Source organism: Motacilla alba, chromosome 4A, assembly GCF_015832195.1.
Source record: "Motacilla alba alba isolate MOTALB_02 chromosome 4A, Motacilla_alba_V1.0_pri, whole genome shotgun sequence".
Lineage (NCBI taxonomy): Eukaryota > Metazoa > Chordata > Aves > Passeriformes > Motacillidae > Motacilla > Motacilla alba.
Genome location: NC_052045.1, coordinates 4796374 through 4815832, shown reverse-complemented (window position 1 = coordinate 4815832; position 19459 = coordinate 4796374). Strand labels below are relative to the sequence as shown.

Genomic DNA, 19459 nt, shown 5'->3' with positions numbered 1-19459 from the left:
GATCATAGAACCATGGAATCATTTAGATTGGAAGAGCACTTTAAACCATGGAGCCCAACCATTTCCCCTGCACTGCCAGGGCCACCACTGACCTGTGATCCCAAGTGCCACATTCACAGAGCTTTGAAATCCCTCCAGGGATGAGGACTCTCCCCCTGCCCTGAACAGCCTATTCCAGGATTTCACCACCCGAGATCATCAGGCCAAGCTCCAATGAAGAAAGTTCTGCAGATCTCCAGAGGGACTCGGAGAAATCTCCAAAGGCAGCTCTGGAAACTCATCTCTTCATCGAATTCCAAGAAATCCTCTGCTTTCTGCATGAGAGAGTCAAAATATGTTGATCTATCTACACAAAATGTAAATTTTTCTGTGAGCACAGATCAAACTACAGGAAATAACAACACAGACTGCGCTGATGGAGTCTTTGATCAATTCAAAGGTAAAACACCCAATTCTGTGAAAAATCTGAGCTGACTTGCCCCAGCTCCTTGCTAGAATATATGTGTTTTGGAGAGTCACAATTTTGGTTTGAAAGCTTAAGGGAAAACAAAAAAAAATCCTCAAGGTAAATTAGGAATTAATGAAATACTCACGATACAAGTTTCCTTTTCAACCACTGAAGTCCTGGAGCTGCCCATGGTGGCACTATCATTTGACCTCTGGATAAGAGGGTGCTAAAGGCAGGTCCCTGCTGGCACCAGGAGAGGCAAGGGAAGAAAGGAAAGGCTGTTTTCCTTGGGAGTTAAATGATATTTGTGTCTGCCTTTGTGTGGAATGTGGTGCTGGGTGGTTAATTCACCCCCTGGCTTTGGTGTGGCATTCCCAAAATCCCAACACAAACACCATCATTATCACTTTCTTCTACAGGCTATGGGAGAGACCACGCAGTCTCATTGCCCAGGAATTTTTGGATCCTGAAGGTGTTGAGGACATGCTTGGGGCTGTGACGAGGAATCCTAGAATCATCCTGGAGCCACAGGATGGTTTGGGTTGGAAGGGACCTTAAAGATGATCCACTTCCAAACCCTGCCATGGGCAAGGACACCTTCCACTGGACCAGGCTGCTCCAATCCCTGTCCAGCTGGTCTTTGGAAAGAAACACCTGTCAGGAGTGGGATTTCAGTGCGTGGAGAGACATTTCAACCTTGGGAACTCAATTCCTGTTCCACAGCCTCGGAATTTGGAAGATGTTTGACTGGGCACAAGACATCCAGTGGAGAGCCAATGTTCTGCCTCAGCCACGCAGAGTTTTGCTGCCAGTGGGACCCAGAATTCCAGAGGACACTTCCAAATGGCAAACAGCACTAACTGGGGATGTGCAGTAGCACAAAAACCGCGGCACCAAATACAGCTGGCTCAAAACACACCCAGAAATGTGGAAGTGTACATTAATCCCTTTTTAAAAACAAAAATGCACAAGTGCCCGCTTTCCATTTAAAGTTTATGTAATTGCAGTGTGAGCTACAAAAAAAAATTCCTCACTCCTGGTGTGCAAATCCTTGTTTTCACCCAGCTCCTCTGAGTGTTGCCAGAGCTCCTGTCAGTCGTGTCCAGCTTTGAGGAGGAGATCGCAAGAAGAGATGGCAACCAGTTGTCATTGTCACTTAGACAGGTTTAGCCAGGTGATTAAATAGCTGATTGGAATTGCACTAATTGATTATTTAGGTGATAGATAAGTTGTATTTTGTATTTAATCAGCCATTTTATGTTCACTACAAAGAGCAGCAATGAAGCTCCAATGACTGGGAGATGGGTGTGTTATTGCTGTTCCAAACTATGGGAAAAGAGTGAATATGCTGGGATGAGGTGGGAAAGGGATGTAGGAATGTGTAGGAATGGGATGAGTGGAGGTTTAGGGAGGGTTGACCACAAGAGTCTACACAGAAATCCCTTGCAGAGCTGGGAGGGCTTCCAGTGGAATGGCAAGCAATGGGATGGACAGAGTGTTTATTCCTGCAGAATCCCAGCTCTGTGGCTGAGTTTTGACCCTGCACGATGGTAATGTTAGTCTGCACCCTGTCCCAACTCTCCTTTTCCCTGTGTCAGTGAAGGGATTGCTCTGGATCCTGGGTCCTGTGTCCTGTGGAATTCCTCACATGGTCAGGTTAAACCAGGAGCAACTCTGCCTCTGGGACAGTAGTGAGGGGGAGAGGTCTGATATGTTATTTAACAGCTACCCCTGCAATATTTAAGAAATACAGTGCAGAGGATAAAATAAATTATTATAATTTAAATTCTGTTCTGCTTGTAGAAGCACAACAGAAGATTCAGAACATTCATCACTCTGTCTGCCTCAATAAGAAGTGTAGTCAAAATTTCTCCCAACCCTCTCCAGGTTCCCCAGCCAGTGTGCAGTTACTTTGAGATACCCATATGTTCACAGGTAACTTTAAATATTAAATTGATTTGGAAATTAATTTGGCAGCACAAATTCCCATAGGATAGGGAAGTCAACATCATCACCCTCCTTGTTTAGAGCAGGTCATGACTAAGGCTAAGGTTAGAAAATCAGAACTTGATTTTTGACTGTAATTTAAATTTCTTCTCCCAGCCTCCTGGCATGCCACAGGAATAAAGTTATTGCCCTACAGAAATTATAATTTTCCTAGTCTGGCATCCCATTCCTGGCAGTGATCTACAGCAGATGTTCCAGCAGAAGCCAAAAAACATTAGGAAGCAAATGGCAGTGAAATTCCATGCAGGAATGTCCTTGCTCCCAGGAGACACTTCTCCCACAGCAGGCTGGGTGGGTGGGAGGGGTATGGATCGACATAATCCATTTTTCCATGGCAGGAGGCAGAACAGCATTTACAGCTGCAGGACATCCCCAGTGTGTCCGCGTGTGCCCCTGGCTGGGTGCTCCTTGTCCTGCTCCTTGTGGACCTGCCTGCTGCAAAGGTGGTGGCTGCAAGCCTCCCGAGAGCACTGGGACATTTAAGACCTCCCAGTGTTTTAATGTTTTTCTTGCATTCCTGGGGTTACTTTCTGTAAAAGCCACACCAGAGTTTTGCTCAGAGGAAGGAGGAGACGCAAATTCCAGAAAACTCCATTTGTGGGGACACAGTGAGAGGTGACACCACGGGCTCCAGGGTGTGGGGAAGACCTTTGACTCCACCTCTGCTCGTGTGTGCAGGGAGGGATGGGAGTCACTCCCTGGTGTCCTGGGAATTCTGCACTCGTGACCCAGAGCTGTGTCCTGAGGGCTCCTGGCTGTGCTCCTCCAGCAGCAGCCATGTGTCCCCTTGGATGGCTCCCTGCTCTGCCTCAGTAGCTGCTTGTCATGATCCTTAATGCCACAGCTGCTCGCTTGCACCAGGTCATCTGCTTTTATTAGTCCTGCCCCACCACCCACTGAAACTCACACCAGCCAGGAGATCATTATCCACATCCAAAAATAGCATTTCTCTGGCCCCGCTCTTCTAGAGACCCGGGAAACTCGGGGCTTTTCCTCCTTTTCTCATTTCCATTGGGCTGGTTTCCCCCCTCTGCCCCATGAAGGCTGGAGCAGCTGCCCTGGCAGCCGGGATCCTCGGGGGCACCGGGGTGCTGCTCTTCCTCGTCGCCTTTGGGACGGATTATTGGCTGCTGGCCACGGACACCTGCGGGGGCTTCGAGCATGGGAACAGCACTCTGAGCACCGGGGGGGTGAGCTCTCAAATCTTGTGCTTTGAAGGAACTTACCTAAATAATTTCAGATCTAAAATTTTGAAATCTCTGATAATTTTTTTATTCTCGATGAAAATGACCTGTTAATGTAAAATGTCAGCCTGAGATAAAACTTTAAATTCTTTAAAATCTGACCCAGCTTTTCCATAATATTGAGCATTTTGACTGGAGTAAATAGTGTCTAGGAAGCATTAAGACAGCACCTCTGTAATCTGGCAGATATGAACATTAGAGAATGAAAGGCAAAAATGTAAGAGCTTTAGCTGTTGACAGCATTTCCTTCTAAAGACAAAAGATATCTCCTGATATTTGCCATTAAAAGATTTCTCCCTCTGTAGTTTCTTCGTTTAAAACTAGTTCACGTTTAAAAGTGAGGGCCTTGGCAATCACTTCCATCTGAAGTGGTACAGCTGCAGCACAGACACCAAACTGAAGTGAACATCAGACACAGAGCAGAGCAGACGGGCTCCTGCCCATCCGACCAGTGGCCTGGATATCCTCAAAGTAAGGTTTATATAGGATTTTAGTTAGCAGGAAATGTAATTTTCGAGGGACAGCTTGATATTTTAGTGCTAAGGGCTGGGGTCACTCATTTATAGATCCTTCAAGTTGGATTCTTGCTGCACTTGCTGTTGTCTAACTCTTCAATGAAATAACAACCAGATCAGTTCCTCGAGCCACCCACTCCCCCGAAATGTTTTTGTGCCAATCAATGTGTGGTTTCCATTACAGAATGACAGGAAGATCCTCGTTGTGTGCAGACTTTTTGTTACTTCAAAGTTCAATCCAATTAGGTTTGATTTTTTTTCCTGGTGCAGTGAGTCACCCTGGGTAGGCATCATGATGCCAGCAAGAAATATTTTTTCTTTCATTGCAGAATCCCATAATCAAATGTAGGGCACTGTTTGCTTGAGTCATGGTTCCAAATGACTTTCCTAACTTAAAAAAAAAAAAAAAGAAAAATTATGATGGAAAAATGCCTGGAGAAGTGAAACAGAAAACAGGGTCTTCAGTTTCAAACAGCTCAGTAAAGCCTGGGGATGGCAGAGACAGAGAAGTGCCACTTGTTTTTCGTGTACTTGGGAAGTGACAGCATTAATTGTTTCACATTTTAGTTGTTTTGAAAAGTGGAGAGAGCAGAGGTGATGCACTGCACGACACAAATAAGCATCTCAAACGTTTCAGAGATGCTCTTGGCCAAGTGTTGGGGAGCCTGATGCTGAGGCAGTGACTTCAAAGGCACCAGGCAGAAATAGGAACTGCTCTTGCTCTTCCCTCTGAGCTATTTTATTTCTATTTCAGACACTGTTTCTATTATTTCTATTTCTGTTACTGGTTGTGGATAACAGGCTCTGTTTTTACCTTCTCTGTCCTTCCTTAAACTGTCAAATCCTGTTCCTTACAGATAAGGATGGTCTGGCAAGCTCAGTGAAATGTGTTGTGGATGCACCAAGTCAGAGCCACCAGCTGAGGAGGTTTCAGGGCTGAATGCTCCCCTTGTCATAGTCAGGGTTTTATCCTGAAAGTAAGAGGAGAATCAGGTCAGAGCTCTGGAAGCTGCTATAATGTGGTACATAAAACCATCTAGGAGAGGGAAGCAGAAGATCTCTGGGGAGACCTCAGAGCCCCTTCCAGGGCCTAAAGGGGCTCCAGGAGAGCTGGAGAGGGACTTGGGGACAAGGGGTGGAGGGACAGGACACAGGGAATGGCTTCCCACTGCCAGAGGGATACTGGGGAGAAATTCTTCCCTGCAAGGCCCTGGCACAGGATGCCCAGAGCAGCTGTGGCTGCCCCTGGACCCCTGGAAAGGGTCCAAGGTGAGGTTGGACGGGGCTTGGAGCAATGTGGGCTAGTGGCAGGTGTCCCTGCCCATGGCAGGGGGTGGCACTGGATGGGCTCTAAGGTTCCCTCCCACCCAAACCTATTAACCTGTGACAGGATAAGTACCTCTAGAACCTCCCTGTGGAGTCCCATCTCCTTTCTGTGGTTCACAGGGGCCATTCCTCTATGGACATTCCCCTGCCATGATAAAACTTAATTTTGTCACAGTCCTGTCTCCTTTACCAAACTGTGTGTGGGGAAGATAAAGCTGGCTTTGAGGATAATTTTAATAAGTTCTTTGGTAAATCTTCCATGGCTGGACTTTGCAATATTATCCCTTCAAGAAATTCCAAAATCTTGTGCTTGTAGGTGTGCTCTGGGGGTTGGAGGAAGGTGTTTGAGGAGTAGAACACACCCAGAAGGCCCAGCTCCCTGAAATTCCCATCCAGCTCTGGCCAGCAGGGGTTTAACACCAGGAGAAAAGCAGGCAAACGGTTTGTGCAGGTCTGCAGGACAGTTTGTTGTAAACTGACTCAAAAAACAAATGAAAACCCCATAAAAACAAAATTAACGTCTGTCTAAGCAAAGCACACACTCTTTGTACCATGATGTTCCCTGTTTCAGCCTGGACTTTCATTCTCCCCAGGCTGAAACTCCAACAGAGGTCGGGAAGGAGATCCTCACTTTCCACCACGAGGGTTTCTTCTGGCGGTGCTGGTTCTTTGGTGAGGGCCACCCTGAGAGCATCTGGACCTTCTGGTACAGTGAGTACAATGCCACCACTCCCTATCCACACCATTCCATCACAGATTAATGGGAAACAAACACAGGGAGTGCTCCCAGGGATGAGGAGACAGTTTTCATTTCATTTTTGTCATTCTCATCTTCTGTCAAAAGCAAAGCTGGCTCACTCTTTTTGTGCCCTTTCCATGCTCATTTTTTGACTTGGATTTTGCTCTCAGAGGGCTGTTCACTGAAATGTTGCAACCTCATGAGGCCATTTAATTGATCACCTGTGAGGTTATGTGACGTGGTGGCTTCCACCAGCAAGGAGATGCTGTTCCTTCCTCCCCCTCCCTCCCAACACCTCTTGATGTTTGTGCTCAGCAAAGTTCTGTAAATGGGAGTCCATGCCCTTCCCAGCATCACTCTTCTCTCCCTGTTTTCTGCCTTCCTCAGCATTCCCAGCTCCCACTGGTTTCAGCACAGGGAAGGCTGGAAATGTTCGTGCAGGACCAGTGGTGCACCATGGAAAGCCATTTTATTTTATTTTAAGTTCTCACCTTTTTTACTTTTTAAGATCGTTGAAATTGCGCTTGAGGATAAACAGAGAGGGATGCAAAGTCCTTTATTTTTTAAAAAAACACATTCACTCTTCAAAAACAAATTGAAGGGAGGGGTGAAACCTATTCTGTGACCCTGGTTGGTGCCACCCTGGTGGCCCTCGTGCAGTGAAGGGTTGGCCCAGGGAACCAGGTGCTCCCACCAGGAATAGGAAAGGAATGAGACCACACCAGGACATACCTGGCACCAGCCCTGCCGGGGGCCACAACCCTACAGTAGGATTTGTGATAAAATCCCCAAAGATTTTAAATAAGTTCTGCAAAGGCTTTGAACACCACAGAAACCTTGGCCCTGTGCCCACCGAGGCCTCGGTGGAAGATGTTCCTGAGGTTGTGGAGCAGCACAATCACCTCAGAGGGCACTTCCCTGCAAATAATGCAGGTTCCCACACTAAATTTACTCTGCAGTGATTAAAATTTCAAATGACTTCGCTGTCCCCCAGCCCCTGACCTGTTTCCTGTAAAATCTTGCAGGAATACTTCCCGCCACCGCTCAACAATGGGAGGTTTTTCACACAGGAAATTTGTGATAAAAAAGGACAGGCTTGAGACAGGGAGTTTGCTGCTGAATCACATTATATGGAAATACATAATATAATTTTACCTGAAGTAAAATGAGTCACTCTGATAACTGGCAAATTTTTTTCGCTACTTCTTTAGGTATTTATTATAATAGGATTGATCATGGCAAATTAATTTGCTGCTCTTGTGGATGTAATAATTAATTCAATAGGTATTCCATAGTCAATTTAGCATGAACTAATGTCCACCTATTATAAAGTGCTCCTTTGAGCTGGGGAACATATTTAAATAAGTGGCCAACCATTAATTAATTCATTTAACATTCACTCTATTACTGTTAATCATGATAAGCCTCAGTGGTATTAATATTGATGGGGCACTTCCATTCTAATTGTGCTTTTCCTTCTCACCAGCTGGAGGTCTTGGAAGTGCCTGGTACCCAAATATTTTGACCCTTCCAGGTGATCAGGCACATTCTCTGGAGGAAAATAGCAACAAGAATATTTACACTGACTTCAGTTGTTCCATCTTTCATGATTTTTGTCCACCTCAGAGTCAGGTTATGAAGATGAGAAGATGTGTTAGAAGCAGTCTCAGGTCCTCTGATATCTCCTCTCTTTCATAATTATTATTTCTATTTTTATTTTTCTCTCTAACCAAGATTTATTATCTTTTTTCCCTCCCCAGCCTTCTGATTTCACTGAGGGTTTTGCAGGTTTTGCACAACAGCACATCACCATCTCAGCACTGCAACTGATCCTGATGGAAAGAAAAGCAAACTGGGATTTAATTCTTCTTTTTCTTCATCTTTTCCAGCCAGCCAAGCACACCCCAAGTTCTGCATGCATGGCTACCTCTTCCCCATGCCCATTGCTGTGGGACCTTTCCCCCATCCTTCCTATGACACAACTGCAGGTGAGTTTCTTTCCTCCTCCCCCAGCAGCTCCTTTTCCAAGGGATCAGGCGGAGATCTGGGATGTGTGTCACGCTCTCCTGCTCTAAATTCACACGGCCAAGACCTCTGGAAAGCTCCTTCACAAGCCAGTCCTGCCAGGGTGGCTGCCCAAGCCCACGTTGAGAGGTTCCCCCACGTTGCTCCTCCAGCCTGGGGATGGGCTCAGCTCCCTCCCGCGGGGTCTCAGCCCTGCTCCTGGGAGCCAGGCAGGAGCATAAATCCATTCTCTCCCATCTCCTCTGTCACTGGGAGGAGCTGGGGCAGACCACCCAAACCCAGCCTGAGTGCTGGCTCGGTCCCAGAGTCTGGTTTTCTGGGATAGCTCAGGTGTTGATTTGTTGCAAGAGAAAATAAACAAGCACTGGAAAATCAGTTAAAAACCAAATTGTTAGAAAATCCACGTAAGTGACTGGCTTATTTTTAAAGCAATGAGCACTACACAGTTGGAGAACTTCCTTTCAACCGGGTCCCTTTTTATTTATGTTTCTCTATATTTTCCAAGTTCTTTAATGAATCAGTTGCTGTTAGGAATTTTAATTCGCTAAATTGGTGGCAGCAGTTAGAATTAATTCAATGATCTTTTTTTGAAATGAATTGATTTCTTTAAATAGTGTGCATCAGTCTGCCTTGCCTCCGGGGATGCAGGAGGATTCTGCACAAACAAACATCTTGACCTTTTCCTTAGCCTTTAGTAGTACCTCTTTTTAGTTTTATTTTTTTTTCTATGAGAAATTAATTATAAAAAAAAATATTGTCAGTAGGAGCATGTGAGGAAGGGCAGCTCATTTCTTTGGCTGTGCAGAATTCCTGCCCCGGGGAACGCTCCCTGGTGTCAGATGGATCCGAGGGGGCTGCGGAGGGAGGAGGAGGAGGAGGAGGAGCTGGTGCGGGATGCGCAGCAAACACGCGGGATGAGCAGAGGGATTGTTTCTGCTTGGGAGAGACGGGCACAGCGTCCCGGTTCGGAATGATCCTGCTGATAAACACACACTCACTATTTTTTCCGTCCTAATAAAGGGCGCTGGAGGCATCTGTCCCTGCCTGTCAGCCCCGGCTGGGAAACCCTCCCAGATGTGTCCCCTGGGACAGTCCCGGGACCATCTCGGTATTCTCAGGGCTCTTTTCCCACCCCAGTGGTTCTGTGGAGGTGCCGGGATGTGGGGCTGCACCCCTCTCTGCGGGCTCTGCCTGTCCTCATCACCTCGGGACACTTGGGGGTGGCTCCGGTGGATGGAGCACCGGGATCCTCTCCTGCCCCAACCCTCTGCAGAGCCCTCGGGGGAGCAGCCGCTTCTGTCCTCAGCACCTTTTCTTTCTAACCAGCCCTTCCTCATTTGCAAGGGCTGACAAAGCAGGAGGCTGTCCAAGGAGAGGGGTCCTCCAGCTATTACCTGCTCCAGAGATAATTCTGCCTTATCTGCATCCTCTTAGGCTCCCTGAGAGAAACGGGTGACGGGAGGTTAAACATGAAAATGAATTCTGTGGTTTTGGAGAGTTCAAGATACTTATCTCTCCCTAAGTGGCTCTCCTGACAAAATGGTTTCAAATGAGGAAAACGCATCTTCTCTGTATCGTTTTTCTTTCAAGTGTGAATCATTTCAGCACTACCCACTTGCCGGTGCTCAGCTTAAATCGAGCTGGAGCTTCTGGAAAACAACTGGCAGGGCAAGATGTGGTGGTCCAAAGGATCAGATAAATCAGGGGATGGGGAGCAGGGTATCAGAGGGTCTCTGCTGGAGGACCACTCCCTTTGGATAAGGTTTATGGCAGTGTCTGCAGGACACTTGGCTACTGGGACACTTGAATTAGTGGGCTACATCCCATCCTGTTCCATCTGGTGGATGTGATGGACCAAGCTTGCTCAGCTCTGCCTGGGGTGGTTGTGTGAAGTCATAGCCAATCCCCCAAATTCCTTGGATGGACAGACAGCTGCTCTCCTGCCCCGTTCTCTTTCCCAGAGTCTAACAAGGCCATTAACAGGGAACTCATGAGTTCCTGTTTTCCCTGCAGTCCTGCTAGCAAATGCTGCTTTTATTTTAAACCAGGAGCCTGGCACCTTCCTGAAGTGTTAATTAAAGTGGAACAAAGCTGTGGTCTGAATCCACCTCTCCAAATTTTGCTATTTTCTTTCCTTTCCTGCCAAGCTTTTCCAACCTTCCCCAGCACAGCTAAGAGCAATGTCCTTTCCTCCCACCCCTTTTTTTTTTTTTTTTTTGTGTGCTTCCCTGGCAAACCTTCCCAACCCTTTGGCCTCATTTTAGTCCCATTCTCTAGGGCATGACATTCCCCCTGAACCCATGGCTGTTCCAGGTGCCCTGGCAAAGCTGGAGCCTCAGCTCTGCCTGACACAACAGCGTCACAGGTTGTTGTTTTTACTGTTGCTACAGCAGGAATTAAACATGGCATCATTAAAAAAAATATTTCTGAGGTTGAAATTTCCCTCTTTCCCTCTCCTTTCACTGACTTTGCTCCTGTTGCAGTGTACAGAGGTTTTTGGACGGCGTTCATCCTGCTGGCCGTGGCTGCCGGGCTCGTGGGGGGGCTCCTGCTGGTCTGTGGGGTCCCCTTCTCCAGCCCCCACTCCTACAAAATTGGGGGAGGATTCCTGCTGCTCTCAGGTGAGGGGACAGGGCCGGGGCAGGGTGGCTTTGGAATGGGGGCAGGTGGGGATGAAGTGCTGCCGTGGGAGATGGGGCTCTGATGGGAGCAGCAAATTATTATTTCCCTCTTCCCCACTGGGATTAAACCCCTGGGAGCTCTGAGCAACCTGGTCTGGTGGAAGGTGTCCCTGTCCATGGCCCTTATGGTCCCCTTCCAACCCAAATCATTCTGTGATTCCATGATTCTGTGCTCAGCCAGGCTTTAGCAAGACAGTCCTTAGTCCTGGCAGGGCTGAGATTTTTGAAAATCACTTTGGTTTTACTACTCCTGTATGCAACCCTTTTATTTCAGTAAAGCCTGCAGGTGAGTTAAGTCTGGGCAGCATCAGCCCTGCTCAGTTCCCCAAAGTCAGGCTTTGCATTTGGGCTGCTCCTCTGCTGTTAGCTTTGATAGAGCTGGAAACCCACGGAGGGATGAAAGGCAAACCCCATGATCCAAAATGGGAGGGCTGGCTTAAGGAGACCTGAAAAGATGAAACGATGGCACTGCAGGAAAATGAATTAAAAATAGGCATTTATTCATTTTTCCCACTGCTGTTACCAATGATTCCACTGAATTATCACTTGGGCTTTTTCCTTTTCTGTATTTGAGAGGAATAACGGGCTTCAATATTAGAAATACTTGATTTATACTAGTGACTCAAACTCAGAAAAAAGCTCTTTTATGACTCAAGCAGCCACAGGCTGGAGCTCAGTTGAGCTGAGCCAAGTGAAGAACTTCGTAATGAAATCAGGTCTTTCTCTGAAAAACCACTGCTTAATTGCAGATCCTTCACCAGCTCCTGCTGCCTCATAATAAAATCAGTGAAAATATTTAACAAGAAAGGTTCTGATATTGACCCATGTCCCCGGCTGCCACATCTACACAGCTTTTCAATTCCTCCAAGGATGGTCATTCTACCTCTCCCTGGGCAGCCTGAGAGGACAGAGATGGACAATGCTTTCCATGGAGAAATTCCTGCTGATCTCCACCCTGAGCCTCCCCTGGCCCAGCCTGAGGCCGTTCCCTCTCCTGTTCCTGTTCCCTGGAGCAGAGCCCGACCCCCTGGCTGTCCCCTCCTGTCAGGAGTTGTGCAGAGCCACAAGGTCCCCCCTGAGCCTCCTTTTCTCCAGGCTGAGCCCCTTCCCAGCTCCCTCAGCCCCTCCTGGTGCTCCAGCCCCTTCCCAGCTCCGTGCCCTTCCCTGGACTCACTCCAGCCCCCCAATGTCCCTCTGGCCAGGAGGGTCCCCGAGCTGCCCCCAGCACTGGAGGTGCCCCAGCAGTGCCAGCACAGGGGACAGCTCTGCCCTGATCCCCTGGACACCATTCCTGACCCAAGCCAGGTGCCACTGGCCTCTTGCCCAGCTGGGAACCCCTGGGCTCATGTCCAGCTGCTGGCACCAGCACCCCCAGGGCCCTTTCCACAAACAGATTCCCAAGCCTGTAGTTTTCCATGGGGTTGTTGTGATGCCATAATGGATAATGATAATCCAAGGGCTGTACAGGGCAGGAAGCTTTCCCTTCCCATCTGTAGTCCAGGCTCCCGGGAGGCAGCAGATGTCCCTGAGGAGTGTGTCCAGCCTGCACATTGGGCAGAAATATCACAGAAAAGGATGCCGAGTAATACTCAACTGTCTTCCTTTTTTTTTTTTTCTTCTTTTTCTTCATTGCTTTTCCACTTTATTTGACTACTCCTTGATTAAAAGGCTGGGGCTTCGAATGTGACACTTTTTGGAAGAGCTGATTATGCATCACATAAACCTCTTGGCATTAGACAAAGATGCTGCTGTTAAAATTGAAGTTTGTATTAATGCAGCTTCAATCTGAACAGCAATCATTGTTATTAACAGTCATTCGGGGGAACAAGTTCAGCTGGAAGACACTTCCTGCTATATTTTCCACTCAAATGATAGCAGAAGGATTCAATGTGGTTTTCAGCAAAGTTTCCTTAGTGTTTCAACTGATCCTTTCATTCGGGGGCTTATCCTGATCTCAGACCTCTGGATCCTGCTTGGCCCTGGCTTCTGGATGGATTTGGGTTGCATCCCTCCATGGTTATTTTCTCGTTATCCCTTCTAAAAATATTTTGCATAATTGCACTAAGCAGTAGGAACAATGGATTTAACACAGGCTCAAGTCCCCAGCCATCCCTTTCCTTCGGATAGCGGGATGTGCAGGGACGATGCAGGAGAAAGCGCCTCTTGTCTTCTAATCATGGCCTGCGGGTCAGTGTTAATTAACCTCCCTTGCAGAAAGGATCTCTCCTTGAGGAAGTGTGAAAAAGCTGGCAATCTGCGGAGTGGGAATGTGGTCTGGCCTTGGGAATGGGAGGTGGAGCACCAGGACTGTGGGATGTCCCAGCCTTGCAGGGAACCCTTCACCAGCAGCTTTATTCTGCCCACCACCTCCCTACTTTTGGGAGGAGGCGTGGTTATTCACTGCACAATGACATCACTTTTTCCACCAAAAGGCTCTCAAGACAGACACCACTGGTGCAAATGCATTCCCAGACATTTATGGATGACGAGCCTGAGGAGGGCTGTGTGTCCATCTGTCTCTGGGGGAATCCAGCACCAAAGGATGAAGATTGTTATGGCTCAATATAGCGCTGGATCCCTTTGGATTTCCCCCTGACATGCCTTTTATTTACTGTACATTCCAGAGGGCAAATCTGACTGTGCCAGCTCCAATAACCAATGGACTGCTCAGGGAGGTGTTTCTGAGAGCCCTTCCAAAGCAGTGGAACCATTTCTCTGGATTTCCTCCCCTGGGTGACTCTGGAAAGAGCCAAAGCCAATCTGACATTTGCTGGTGCTGCCTTTGCAGCTGAGGCCATTTTCTGAGCAGTTTCCCCTGCCAGCCTTCTCCCAAAAGCACCTGGAATACATGAGCCAGTGTGCTGCTTTCCTCCCAGCATTTGCCATCTTGGAATGAGCTTCAGTGCTTCCAAGGGGTGGCAGATCCTGCCCGGTGCCTGATTATCCCTTTGTTTCAGTAGTCAGAGGTTGGTTAGTTGTCACTACAATGTCACCAAGAGGGCTGGGTTAGCTCCATGCTGCAGCTTCTGGAAGCTCTTTGAGTTGCTGAGACAACTTTTCTTCATTTTGGTCCTTCATTTTTTCCTACCTTGTGCTCCTCGGTTTTCTTTTCCTTTGGGCATTTTAGAGACCAAACTTAGACGTGCAGCACTGGCACAGGTTGCCCAAAGAGGCTGTGAAGGCCCCATCCCTAGAAGTGTTCCAGGCCAGGTTGGATGGGGCTTGGAGCGAACTGGGATGATGGGACACATCCCTGCCCATGGTGGGACCAACCCATTCTTCAGCATGACCCAACAGCATGGGAAAAAAGGGCTGATTACCCACTCCTGTGAGTTAAAGTGCTGGATTTTTTGCTCAGATTCTGCTTCCCAGATGGAGCAGCTCCACTTTGGCAGTCTCAGGCTCCCCACGTGCAGTGAAGGCTGACAGTTATGGAAGGGCAGCTGAAGGTCACCCCTCCATTTCGCTGTTATTAACATCCTTAAGAGGCAACGAGCGAAAGAGGAGAATGAGTCAAAGTTCATTATTCTCCTAATTAGCAGATTACACAAAAATTCAGTAGCTTCCCCAGAAATAAGAGTTAAAGATTGAGTTCACTCACCTGTCCCCACAATTAGCAGCTATAAAGGTGTCACAAGGAAATAAAGTGAGAGAAAGGAAAAGCTCCTCTTCAATTTGCCCACGCGAAGACACAGCTCCGCTGGGAGAGGGGGATGGAGCTCCAGGCTCCCAGATCTGCAGTGCACAAAGGAGACAGATTTAATACCCCACTGCAATTTTCTGGCAATTAGCCCCTCCCCAGAAGATGCCGTTGACCTCATCAGTCTGGAGATGGAGTTTCGCAGTTAATTTTTCCCAGTACCATCCTAATGAACAGAGGCAAAGAGGGAGAAGGAGGCAAAAAAAGGAATGACTTGGGTAATTTTCTGGTGGAGAAAGCACAGAGATGCTGAGAGGAGCAGGGGATGAGGTTTGATGATGTCTTCACTTACCCAAACCCAATACAAACCCTGTGTCTTGGGTGTGGGTGCCAATGCCAGTGTCATGTTTTGGACCGAAAATTACATTTTTTCAGTTTTTCATTTTGCTGCCCAAAGCAGGAAGGAATCTCTGTCTCTACATCCAAAGCTGACAGGAACCAAAGATAATTTCTGCTGTGTAAAACACTAAACGCCCCAGAAAGGAAGGAGTAAAGTGAAACCTGTTCAACAGATGAAAAATCCCAAATACAACAGGACTTTAAAACAAAAATGCCAAACACTTTGGTAATATAGGGGTCAAACATCCTGATTTTCTCATGATGAAGAGGCTGCTGATGGCTGTAAGTGTGACAAATTTTAGGCAGGTTCAGGTACCCTTGTGATTGCTCCAAACAAGCATTTCTGGCTGAGCAGATTTTGGTGAGCTGCCCTTCCTGAGCTCCCACCATCCTTTGGCTGCACCTGCCCTTCTGATTTTCTCTTCCCACCGAGGACATCGTGTAAATCCCAGGGATTCTTCATCACTCAGCTGTAATTATTCCAGGGAAGAAGGCTGCTTGCTTTACATATTCTTGTCATTTGCCCAGAGTGTGAAAACATTCTTAATTTAGATGCCATGGCCATGCCATCACCTCCAGTACCTGTTTAATAATAAATCCTTCCATGCCAAGACCTGGAGCCTCTCCTGAGGCCAGAGGAGGGACCAATTCCCATTCCTTATCTGCTGAAGAGGTTGGGGATGGTGCCACCCACTCATGGGACCTCCCACACCCTCCTCTGTTAGAACTGGAAGGTTTTGATCTGATTACTTCAAAAAACAAGACTTAGGCCATGTAAATTGTCCTGGGAGAAATCAACACAGAATTCCTGGTTATTTAAAGCAAAATTCCAAAGTACATTTCCATACCCACGTTCTCTGTCCCACCGGGGCTGCGCTTTCATTTGCGTCTCTTACGGTAGGTATTATAAGTTAATGAAATAGAAATTGATCTTTAAAGGAGCACTTTTCAAGGTTCAGTTGCTATCTAATTAATTTAATTTTAAATTACATCAGTAATAAAGACTTAATTGCCTTCTTATCAATACATTGTATTTTGTAAAGGACATGCGACTATTTGAACACACCATCTCTTTCTTATAGTAGAATAATTGGTATTTTAAGCATACAACTATCATGGTAAGTGTAAAATATTTATTTGTGCACTTAATTTCAAGTGGTATCAAAACCTCAATGAACATGCAAATGTTCCAGCAGCTGCTGTTTAACTCCTTGCCTGCCTCTCCAGGAAAAACAAGGACTCCCACGTCAGGGAGAATGGCTGGAATTTCAGTGTGGGGTGATGTAAAGAATATTTGTATGGCTACACCAATTTTTGATTGGTAAGATTGCATCTTTTTAGGGCATGGGAGGCAGTTTAGTAAATGTGACAGCTTAGGGTGGGGAACTGCAACTTCTGTCTCCCTCCTAGAGAGGACTTTGAAGCCTCTTACCTTCATGTGAGTCTTATTTTTGTCTCTGAGATGTTTTTATAACCATTATAAACAGAATCACAGTAAAACACAGTCGTGTTTTCTCTGACTGAAGATTCAGTAACCTCCCTAAGCAGATAAATCAACGTCAATCTTTACCCCTTTCCTTTCCTTAGCACAAGAGCTGGATTTTGGAGTGCAGAAGCTGCCAGGAAGAGTAATTAAATACACCACAACTACCTTTGATTTAAAAATGGCAAGGGGAGAAATTAAATCTTGCAGAAGCCACAACACATCCACAGAACTGTGTGGTAATTTGTCAACTGAATTAATTTCGAGCAGTTCGCTTCAACCATAAAAATAATATAAGCTGTGATGTATTTCTTTCATATGTGTGTGTGTGTATATCTATATGTTATACAGCACCATTTAAAAATAGCAGCTTCTACCTGTGAAGTAGCAGGAACTGCTTTCAGACCTGTCATCACACCGTCACTATTTAGCTTTAATAGATGTTGAGTTTAAAATGCACCATAGAAATATCTATTTTTTAAAAGATACACAGTAAACGAGATTTGGGCCACTCTAATTTTTTTCATCTGCTTTCAGCTTCGTGGCATAAGCTGCTGTAATAATTCTTGTTATTATTCTGGTATTTAGTTGCCCACCTAAAATTAATATCTCATGGCTGTGTGCCTTTCCCACACCATAATCTGCTGGCTCTGGGGGTGGCAGTGCCAGAATTTTTCCACCAGCACCAGGATTTATCATGGCATCTTTGTGTTCCTGGTGGGGATTGGTTATGACACTGCTTGCAAGGGTAGTTAAAAAAAGGAAAAAGTAAGTTTTGGACTCTCCTCATTAATCTCTGAGAAACTGAAAGTGAAAAAGGTGAAACATCTCACCTTGGAGAGAGGAAGGCAGGTCCCTGCTGGGAGCATCAGTCCTGCTCCTGTGGTTTCTCCGTGGCCTTATCCTGCTGAAGCAGAGCCTTCAGAAGTGCTGGTGGTCAAGGCAGGAGGTGTCAGAGGCAGGAACTGGACCCTGTGGTGTGGGGTTTCCCACAGCCAGTGGCCTCAGCTTCCACAGGAACCTGCAGAGCAACGTCAGCAGCAACAATTCTGCCACACAAAGCTTTGATGCAGAGCACGGATGAGAAGCTGTAGGGATCTTTTCTCACCTTTATTCCTGCATTCCCTGTGCAGACAGTAACTCAGTTTTGTCTCTCTTCCCAGGAGGTTTGTTTCTCCTGCTCGTGTTTCTCTTTGTGATGTGGAAGGAGTTTGCAGCTGACTTTGAGAAGTACATCCTCCTGGAGAGGAGTGAGAGCTGCCTGGATGATGTGCCCGTGCACGTTTACTACGGGTGGTCCTTCATGTTCGCCGCCGCCGGGGTGCCCCTGGTGTTGCTCTCTGGACTCCTCTTCTTCCTGGTGGGCAGAGACATTATGGATTCCCTGCAGTAAGACAAGTGTGGAAAAGGCTTTGAGAAAATCGGTGATGCTCCTTGTAAGGAAACACAGCCAGGTTTTGAGGGTTTGATCGTTTTTGTAGCTCTAATGGTGGGGATAGGTTACACTCACTCTCATGGGGAGGCGGGGGTGGAGCACTGAGCATCCACAGAATCCCAGGAAGGTTTGGGTTGGAAGGGACCTTAAAACCCATCCTATTCCACCCGCTGCCATGGACAGGGAGACCTTCCTCTATCCCACATTGCTCCAAGCCCCACCCAACCTGGCCTTGGACACTTCCAGGGATCCAGGGGCAGCCACAGCTTCTCTAGGTACCCTCTGCCAGGGCTTCCCCGCCCTCACAACTAGGAGTTCCTTCCCAATATCCCATCCATCCCTGCCCTCTGGCAGTGGGAAGCCATTCCCTGTGTCCTGTCCCTTCATCCCTTGTCCCAAGTCCCTCTCCAGCTCTCCTAGAGCCCCTTTAGGGACTGGAAGGTTTCCCTGGAGCTTTCTGTTCTCCGGGTGAACACCCCCAGCTCTCCCAGCCTGGCTCCAACCACTGCCCATCCCAAACCAGCCCCAGCTGAACATCCAGCTCCAGCCTTTTTCCACTTTGGAGACATTTCAGCACGTTGGTGGGGCTTGCACCAGTTTTTTCCTGCAGCCCAAGGGAAAGCATCTCTCTGTCAGCAGAGCTCCACATCCATATTCAGCAGAGCTGGAGTTTTACAGCATTCCCAGCATCCTGGTTTCTTGTAAAAGGAAATCGAATCTGGCTGCGATGGTGCAAGCAATAATGTCTATTTCTAAAAAGCAATTAAGGATGATTTTTTTTTTCCTTGGCCAGCTCTAATTGACGTCAAAGGACAACCATTTTAATGGGATGTCGGGAAACACGAGAAACTTTTTTCTTCCTTAAAAGCCCTGATTCTGAAGATACAAATGTACCTGGACCTAACCTAACTTTCAATAAGGGAATAAACCAATTTCTGTGGCTTGAAACATAACATGAATTAATTAGTACTTCTTCACAGCAGTGCTTTGCTCTGCATTGAATATTTTCCCTGGATGCAGTTTTGTAGGGATTCCCAACCCAAAAACTGAGAGGTGATGCTGGTTGAGGGAAAAGGAGGGGTGACAATAGCATGAGATTGTGATATCACCTTGGGCTGTGCCAGTGCCCCATCAGTCCTTCAAGTGGCAACTTCTCACTATAAAATTGTTTAAAGTAATTTTTGTCACTACTCTGAATTGAATATTTTCCCTGGACGCAGCATGGGGAAGTTCCTCATCCCAAAACCTGAATGATGGTGGGAGCTGGAGGAACGGGAGTGGGGACAAAAGCACTGCTATTTTTTTTGGCTTTGTTTTGGTCGGCCCTGTCAGGCAGCTCAGCTGGGACCTTGTATTCTATGGACACCTCACAAGAGTCAGATCCAAAAAGACAAATTATACAAGATTAAAATACATTTAAATTCTTGCAGTCACTCAGGTGGTTGGCTGATGTGGCAGTGACCCTGCCAAGAGCAATCACCTCCTAATTCTCCACCAAACTATCCAGGTCCCGGGGG

The 19459-nt window shown here is 47.0% G+C and overlaps 1 protein-coding gene and 1 long non-coding RNA gene across 4 annotated transcripts in view; one reads left to right on the top strand and one right to left on the bottom strand.

Moving 5' to 3' along the window:
* The first annotated feature begins 3381 nt into the window (after nucleotides 1-3381).
* The window catches only part of LOC119695028 (transmembrane protein 182-like), a 34547-nt gene continuing 18469 nt past the window's right edge, over nucleotides 3382-19459 (top strand). Inside the window, exons 1-6 of one of the 3 annotated variants that reach the window (XM_038122811.1) lie at nucleotides 3382-3645; nucleotides 6134-6251; nucleotides 8169-8267; nucleotides 10788-10925; nucleotides 17671-17943; nucleotides 18736-19120. In XM_038122811.1, the coding sequence (XP_037978739.1) occupies nucleotides 3493-3645; nucleotides 6134-6251; nucleotides 8169-8267; nucleotides 10788-10925; nucleotides 17671-17900 (738 nt within the window). In that variant the 5' untranslated portion in view covers nucleotides 3382-3492 and the 3' untranslated portion in view covers nucleotides 17901-17943; nucleotides 18736-19120. Of the gene's footprint in view, nucleotides 3646-6133; nucleotides 6252-8168; nucleotides 8268-10787; nucleotides 10926-17670; nucleotides 19121-19459 lie in introns of those variants that run through there. The other 2 variants (XM_038122812.1, XM_038122810.1) reach the window with 2 other exon arrangements.
* Nucleotides 12046-17805, bottom strand: LOC119695029. Its single transcript, XR_005255036.1, has 3 exons — nucleotides 17616-17805; nucleotides 14587-17528; nucleotides 12046-14465 (listed from the first exon to the last, which is right to left on the bottom strand). It is a non-coding gene; the product is annotated as an uncharacterized LOC119695029 (long non-coding RNA).